The sequence below is a fragment of the Cetorhinus maximus genome, chromosome 34 (assembly GCF_964194155.1).
Source record: "Cetorhinus maximus chromosome 34, sCetMax3.hap1.1, whole genome shotgun sequence".
Lineage (NCBI taxonomy): Eukaryota > Metazoa > Chordata > Chondrichthyes > Lamniformes > Cetorhinidae > Cetorhinus > Cetorhinus maximus.
In genome coordinates this window covers 11105646-11113982 of record NC_135912.1, presented here as the reverse complement: position 1 = coordinate 11113982, position 8337 = coordinate 11105646, and the positions used below count along the sequence as shown (strand labels likewise).

The 8337-nt window shown below is 48.6% G+C and overlaps 1 protein-coding gene across 1 annotated transcript in view; it reads left to right on the top strand.

The window, feature by feature from the left end:
• Positions 1-7262: 7262 nt before the first annotated feature.
• The window catches only part of LOC144671687 (transmembrane protein 88-like), a 27581-nt gene continuing 26506 nt past the window's right edge, over positions 7263-8337 (top strand). Inside the window, exon 1 of the mRNA XM_078533703.1 lies at positions 7263-7722. Coding sequence (XP_078389829.1) covers positions 7447-7722 — 276 coding nt within the window. The 5' untranslated portion in view covers positions 7263-7446. The remainder of the gene's footprint in view (positions 7723-8337) is intronic.

Below are 8337 nucleotides of genomic sequence, written 5' to 3'. Positions count from 1 at the left end.
TGTGTGTGTATATGTTTGTGTCAGTGTGTGTGTGCGTGTCTGTGTGTCTGTTAGTGAGTGTGTGTGTCAGTGTGTGCATGTGTGTGTCAGAGTGTGTGTGTCAGTGTGTTAGTGTCCATGTGTTTATGTTGGTGTATATGTTTGTGTGTGCCAGAGTGTATGTGTGTGTGTTTGTGTGAGTTTGTGTGCATGTGTGTGCCTGTGTGTGCGCGTGTGTATATCAGTACATGTGTGTGTGGGTGTGGTAGTGTGTGTGTGTGTGTGTGTTGTGTGTGTGCGTGTCAGTGTGTGTGTGTGTGTCTGTGTGTGTTAGTGTGTCAGTGTGTGCATCAGAGTGTGTGTCTTTGTCAGTGTGCATCTGCTTGTGTCAGTGCGCATGTGAGTGTGTGTCTGTTGGCATGCGTGTGTGTATGTGTGTGTGTGCTTTTGTCAGTGTGCATGTGAGTGTGTGTGTGTTGACTTGCACGTGTGTGTTTGTGCATTTGTGTGTGCGCGTGTGCCAGTGTGCATGTGTGCCTGTGTGTGTGTCAGTGTGCGTGTGGTGTGGTAGCATGTGTGTGTGTCAGTGTGAGTGTGTGTCAGTGTGCATGTGTTTGTGTCAGTGTGCTTGTTTGTGTGTGTCAGCGTGTGTGCGTGTGCATTGTGTATCAGTGTGCGTGTGTGTGTCTGCAAGTATGTGTGTGTGCGTCTGTGTGTGTCAATGTTAGTGTGTGTGTCACTGTGCGTGTGCGTGTGTTGGTGTGTGTGCTTGTGTGTGTGTGTTTGTGTCAGTGTGTATGCGTGTCTGTGTGTGTTAGTGAGTGTGTGTGTTAGTGTGTGCGTGTGTGTGTCAGAGTGTGTGTGTCAGTGTGTGACTGTTTGTGTAAGTGTGCATGTGTGTATGTTGGTGTACTGTTTGTGTGTGCCAGTGTGCACATGTGTGCTTTTTTTGCGTGCATGTGTGTGCCTGTGTGTGTGCATGTGTATGTCAGTATGTGTGTGTGTGCATGTGGTTGTATGTGTGTGTGCATGTCTGTGTGTGTTAGTGTGTATCAGTGTGTGCATCAGAGTATGTGTCTTTGTCAGTGTGCATCTGCTTGAGTCAGTGCACATGTGAGTGTGTGTCTGTTTGCTTGCGTGTGTGTGTTTGTGCGTGTGTGTGTGTGTGTGTGTGCGTGTGTGTGCCAGTGTGCCTGTGTGTGTGCACATGTGTGTGTGTCAGTGTGTGTGTGTGGTGTGGTAGTATGTGTGTGTCAGTGTGAGTGTGTGTCAATGTGCATGTGTTTGTGTCAGTGTGCAGGTGTGCATTGTGTATCAGTGTGCACCTGCTTATGTCAGTATGCATTTATTTGTGTGCACACCAGTGTGCGCGTGTGTTTGTGTGCATGTGTATGTGTGTCAATATGCATGTGTATGTGTGTGTGTTGTGTATCTGTGTGTGCATGTGTCAGTGTGTGTGTCAGTGTGCAAATGTTTGTCTCAGTATGCGTGTATGTCAATTTGCATGTGTCTGGATGTGTGAGCCAGTGTGTGTATATTTGTGTCAATGTGCTTGTGTGTGTGTCAGTGTGTGCATGTGTGTCTATGCACGTGCATGTGTGTTAGTGTGTGTGTGTCAGTATGTGTGTGTCAGCGTGCATGTGTCTGTATGTATGTGCAAGTGAGTGTGTGCCTGTATGTATGTGTTTTTGCTAGAGTGCATATGTTTGTGTCACTGTGCATGTATGTGTGTCAGTATGAGTGTGTCTCTGTTTGTGTGCCTGTGTGTGTGTCAGTGTGCATGTGTTTGTGTGTGTGTGCATGTGTGTGTGTGTCAGCCTGCGTGTTAGTGTGCATGTGTGTTGGTCTGTGTATGTATGTGCCAGTGTGCAAGTGTATGTGTGCCTGTGTGTGTGAATCTGCATGTCTGTGAATGGACATGTGTGTCAGTGTGTGCATGTGTGTTTGTTTGTGTATTTCAGTGTGTGTGTGATTGTGTTAGTGTGCATGTGTGTTGGTCTGTGTGTGCATGTGTCTGTGCATCTGCAAGTCTGTGAATGTGTGCATGTGTCAGTGGATGCATGTGTGTTTGTTTGTGTATTTCAGTGTGTGAGTGTCAGTGTGTGTGTGATTGTGTTAGTGTGTGTGTGTCAGTTTGTGTGAGTGTGTTTGTGCTTGTGTGTGTGCGCATCTGCAAGTGTGTGTGTGTCCATGTGTGTCAGTGCACGTGTGTGTATGTGTTTCTGTCAGTGTGCGTGTGTGTCTGTGTGTTCATGTGCATTAGTGTGCATGTGGGTGTGTTGTGTGTCAGCATGCGTAAGTGTGTTGTGTGTCAGTGTGTGTGTGTCAATGTGTGTGTGTCAGTGTGTGTGCATATGTTTGTGCTTGTGAGTGTGTGTCTGTCTGCAAGTGTGTGTGTGTCAGTGCATGTGCGTGTATGTGTTTGTGTCAGTGTGTGTGTGTCTGTGTGTGTTAGTGAGTTTGTGTGTCAGTGTGTGTGTGTGTGTCAGAGTGTGTGTTGTCAGTGTGTGACTGTTTGTGTAAGTGTGCATGTGTGTATGTTGGTGTACATGTTTGTGTGTGCCAGTGTGCATGTGTGTGCATCTGTCCATGTGTGCATGTGTGTGTGTGTTTCAGTGTGCATGAGTGTTGGTCTGCATGTGTGCATGCCAGTGTGTGTGTGTGTTTGTGTGCACGTGCATGCCTCTGTGTGTGTTCATGTGTGTGTTCGTGTGTGTGTGTGTTTGTGTCAGTGTGCATGAGTGTTGATCTGCGTGTGTGCATGCCAGTGTGTATGTGTGTGCTTGTGTGCATATGCATGCCCATGTATGTGTGTGTGTTTGCGCGTGTGTGTGTGTGTATGTGTCAGTGAGTGTGCGATTGTGTCAGTGTGCATGAGTGTTGGTCTATGTGTGTGTGTGTGTGTGTGTGTTCAAGTGTGTGTATGAGCCTGTGTAAGTGTGTTTGTGTGCATGCGTGTGCCTGTGTGTGTGTTTGCCCGTGTGTGTGTTTATCAGCATGTTTGTGTGCGTGTAAGTCAGTATGTGTGCACATGTGTGTGTGTCTGTGTGTGCATGTGTGTGTTTGTGTCTGTGCATTTATGCACATGTGTGTGTCTGTGTGGGAGATGGTGTATATGTGTGTCTGTCAGTGTGAGTGTGTGTGTCTGTGTGTGTGTACAAATGTGAGTGTGTGTGTGCATGTGCTTGTGTTTGCATTTGAGTGTGTGCATCAGTGTGTGTGTATGAGTGCATGTATGTGTGTCTGTGTGTGTGTGTGTCTTTGTGTGCCTCTGTGTGTGTCTCTGTGTGTGTCTGTGTGTGTGCATCTGCGTGTCTGTGAATGTGTGCGTACGTCAATGTGTGCATGTGTGTGTGTGTCAGTGTGTGTGTCAGTGTGTGTGTCAGTGTGCATGTATTCATGTCAGTGTGCATGTGTTTGTGTGCCTGTGTGTGCATCTCAAAGTCTGTGAATGTGTGCATGTGTGTTTGTTTGCGTATTTCAGCATGTGTGTGTCAGTGTGTGTGTGTTTGTGTTAGTATGCATGTGTGTTGGTCTGTGTGTGTGTGTGTGTGTGCAAGTGTTCATGTGTGAGCCTGTGTGTGTGTGTGTTTGTGTGCGTGTGTGCGCCTGTGCATTTTTGCAAATGTGCATGTCTGTATGTGAGGTGGTGTACATGTGTGTGTGTGTCGGTGTGAATGTGTGTGTGTGGTTGTGTCAGTGTGCATGAGTGTTGGCCTGTATGTGTGTGTGTGTGCAAGTGTTCATGTGTGTGTGTCTGTGTGTCTCTGTGTGTGTATTTGTGTCTGTGTGTTTGTATGTGCATCTGCATTTCTGTGAATGTGTGTGTGTGTCCATGTGTGCATGTGTGTGTGTGATTGTGTCAGTGTGCACGAGTGTTGGTCTACCTGTGTGCATGCCAGTGTGTGTGTGTCTGTGTTTGTGTGCATGTGCATGTTTATGTGTGTGCACATGTGTGTGTTCATGTGTATGTGTGTGTGTGAGTAAGTGTGTGATTGTGTCAGTGTGCATGAGTGTTGGTGTGTGTGTGTACATGTGTGCATGTATGAGCCTGTGTGTGTGTGTGTGTGTGTGTGCATGTGAGTGTGTGTATGTTTAAGTGTGTGTCAGTGTCTATGTGATTGTATTAGTATGCATGTGTCTTGGTCTGTGTGTGTGTGTGTGTCAGTGTGCATGTGTGAGCCTGTGTATGTGTATTTCTATGTGCGTGTGTGTGCCTGTGTGTGTGTTTGCCTGTATGGGTGTTTATCAGCATGTGTGTGTGGCATGTGTGTTTGCCCATGTGTGTGTTTATCAGCATGAGTGTGTGTGTGAGTCAGTGTGTGTGCAAATGTTCATGTGTGAGCCTGCGTGTGTGTTTGTGTGCATGTGTGCACTTGTGTATTTTTGCACATGTGCGTGTCTGTGTGTGAGGTGGTGTATATGTTTGTGTGTAAGTATGAATGTGTGTGTGTGTGTATGTGTGTGTGTGGTTGTGTCAGTGTGCATGAGTGTTGACCTGTATGTGTGTGTGTGTGTGTGTGCAAGTGTTCATGTGTGTGTTTGTGTGTCTCTGTGTGTGTGTTTGTGTCTGTGTGTTTGTATGTGCATCTGCATTTCTGTGAATGTGTGTGTGTGTCCATGTGTGCATGTATGTGTGTTTGTGTGTGTGTGTGATTGTGTCAGTGTGCATGAGTGTTGGTCTATGTGTGTGCATGCCAGTGTGTATGTGTTTGTGTGCTTGTGCATGCCTATGTGTGCACATGTGTGTGTTCGTGTGTGTGTGTGTGTGTGTGTGTGAGTGTGTGATTGTGTCAGTGTGCATGAGTGTTGGTCTGTGTGTGTGTGTGTACAAGTGTGCATGTATGAGCCTGTGTCTGTGTGTGTGTGTGTGTGTGTGTGCATGTGAGTGTGTGTATGTTTCAATGTGTGTCAGCGTCTGTGTGATTGTATTAGTATGCATGTGTCTTGGTCTGTGTGTGCGTGTGTCAGTGTGCATGTGTGAGCCTGTGTATGTGTGTTTTTGTGTGCGTGTGTGCCTGTGTGTATGTTTGCCTGTATGGGTGTGTTTATCAGCGTGTGTGTGTGGCATGTGTGTTTGCCCATGTGTGTGTTTATCAGCATGAGTGTGTGTGTGTGTGAGTCAGTGTGTGTGCACATGTGTGTGTGTCTGTGTGTGTGTCTGTGTGTGTATGTCTGTGTGTGCGTGTGTGCGTCTGTGTGCGTGTGTGTGCCTGTGCATTTGTGCACATGTGTGTTGGTCTGTGTGTGTGTGTGAGCTTGTATGTGCAAGTGTGCATGTGTGAGCCTGTGTGTGTGTGTGTGTGTCTGTGTGTGTGTGTGTTTTGTGTGCATGTGTGTGTGTCATTGTGTACATGGTGTGTGTGTCATTGTGTAGTTGGTGTATCTGTGTATGTGTCTGTGTATGTAAGTGTGCGTATGTTTGTTTCTGTGTGCGTGTGTGTCAGTTTGCATGTGTCTGGGTGTGTGTGTCAGTGTGTGTGTGTGTCTGTATGTGTATCAGTGTGTCCATGTGTGTGTCAGTGTGTGTGTGTGTCTGTATGTGTATCAGTGTGTCCGTGTGTGTGTCAGTGTGTGTGTGTGTCTGTATGTGTATCAGTGTGTCCATGTGTGTGTGTGTCTGTATGTGTATCAGTGTGTCCATGTGTGTGTCAGTGTGTGTGTGTGTCTGTATGTGTATCAGTGTGTCCATGTGTGTGTCAGTGTGTGTGTGTGTCTGTATGTGTATCAGTGTGTCCATGTGTGTGTCAGTGTGTGTGTGTGTCTGTATGTGTATCAGTGTGTCCGTGTGTGTGTCAGTGTGTGTGTCTGTATGTGTATCAGTGTGTCCATGTGTGTGTCAGTGTGTGTGTGTGTCTGTATGTGTATCAGTGTGTCCATGTGTGTGTCAGTGTGTGTGTGTGTCTGTATGTGTATCAGTGTGTCCGTGTGTGTGTCAGTGTGTGTGTGTGTCTGTATGTGTATCAGTGTGTCCATGTGTGTGTCAGTGTGTGTGTGTGTCTGTATGTGTATCAGTGTGTCCGTGTGTGTGTCTGTGTGTCAGTGTGTCTGTGTGTGTGTCTGTGTGTCAGTGTGTCTGTGCTGATGGGGTGGGGGCGGGAGGAGGGCGAGTGCGGAACTTCATGTATGCGCGAGGGAGCGGGAATGAAAGCCCCTTAAGGCACAGAGCTGCCTCTGAGCTGAAGATTTATAAACTCAAAAATTAAAAACTTAAACAATGTTAAAAACATGTCCCCTCATGTGACTCTGTCACTTAAGCAGAGACATGTTATGGGTGAAATTTAAAACTTTTCATTCAATTGTTAATTCCTCTTGGAAATGACATCCCGCCCAAGGATGAGGATTCCCAAAAAATCCAAAGGCCATTTGGCCTGTTTGCCAAGTGTGTCTGTGTGTGTCAGTATGTGCATGTGTGTGTCAGTATGTGCATGTGTCAGTGTGTGTGTGTGCGTGTGTGTGTGTGTCAGCGTGTGCATGTGTCAGTGTGTGTGTGTCAGTGTGTGTCTTCGTGTGTGTGTGCATGCATGCATGTGTGTCAGTGTGTGTGTGTCTGTGTGTGCATGTGTGTCTCAGTGTGTGTGTGTGTGTGCATGCTTGCATGTGCGTGTGTGTGTCAGTGTATGTGTGTGCCAACGTGTGTGTATTTGTGTATGTCTGTGTGTGTGTGTAAGTATGTGTCTGTGTGTGCAAATGTCTGTGTGTGTGCATTGCATGTGTGTGTGTGTCTGTGCATGTATGTGTTAGTGTGTGTGTGCGTGAGTGGCAATGTATGTGTGTGTGTATGTGCCTGTATGTATGTGTGTGTGTGAGTGTCTGTGTGTTAGTGTGCGTGTGTGTGCGTGTCTATGTGTGTGTGTGTGTCTGCGTGTGTGTGTGTGTGTCTGTGTGTGTGTGTGTGTGTCTGTGTGTGTGTGTGTCTGTGTGTGTGTGTGTGTGTCTATGTGTGTGTGTGTGTGTGTGTGTGTGCGTGTGTCTGTGTGTGTGTGCATACGTGTGTGTGTGTGAGAGAGTGTGAGAAAGAGTATGTACACTTCCGCACACTCACTTGATGCTGACCACTGTGTGGTTCTGGCCCACTCTCTGGCTTCTACAGGCCCCTCTCTCCTGAATGTACAGCCTGTCAGTTCAGCGGATCACTCTCACCTCCCTAACTGTGCTCCCCCACCCCCCACCCAGAACCACACTCTCCCCGTCTCTCGTGATCTCACCGTGGGGGGTTATCTCACATTCCAGGATTAAGTGCGGGGGCCCTGCTCCTCGTTCCTACAGAGAGAGGCCTGGATTTTCTCACTTCAGAGTCTGTGAGAGACACAGAGAGAATCTCCAGGAGAGTCACTGCTCAGGGAACCTTTCAGCTGCCGAGATCAACGAAGGCCGACAAGCTTCTAGAAAGTTCCAGGATCCGGCCAGGGGAGCACGTGGAGGGGGAGTTGGCGCTGTTTTGCCTCGGGATTGGCTCGATCCAGCATGTCCGACTGCACGGTCTCACTCAGCCGCCCATCTGCAGGGCGAGAGAGCGCGGAGAGGCCACTAGCTGTGCCACCTCCCTACTCTGGTGCCCCCGGACCCGATGAGAGTCTGGAACTCCGCAGTACCCTGGATTGCTGGGCCTGTGCTGTGCTGGTCACTGCCCAGAACGTCGTGGTCAGTATCTTCAACATCCTGCTCATCGCCGCTGTCTTCGGAACTGTCCTGATGCCTGCCAGTGTCATGGTCGTCTTCGGCTTCCTCTGCCACTCACAGGTGAGTGATACCCTCCCTCGCGAACCCATACACCCCCTCCCCAAACCCATACAACCCCTCCCCGAACCCATAAACCCATCCCCAAACCCATACCCACCTCCCCAAACCCATACATCCCCTCCCCAAACCCATAACCCCCTACCCAAACCCATAACCCCCTCCCCAAACCTATACCCACCTCCCCGAACCCATACCCACCTCCCCAAACCCATACCCACCTTCCCAAACCCATACCCACCTCCCCAAACCCATACCTCCCTCCCCAAACCCATATACCCCCTCCCCAAACACAAATCCCCCTCCCCAAATCCACAGCCCCCTCTCCAAACCCATACAACCCCTCTCCAAACCCATACACCCCCTCCCCAAACCCATACATCCCCTCCCCGAACCCATATCCATCTCCCCAAACCCATACCCACCTCCCCAAACCTATACCCACCTCCCCAAACCTATTCCCACCTCCCCAAATCTATACCCACCTCCCCAAACCTATACCCACCTCCCCAAACCTATTCCCACCTCCCCAAACCTATACCCACCTCCCCAAACCTATACCCACCTCCCCAAACCTATACCCACCTCCCCAAACCTATACCCATCTCCCCAAACCCA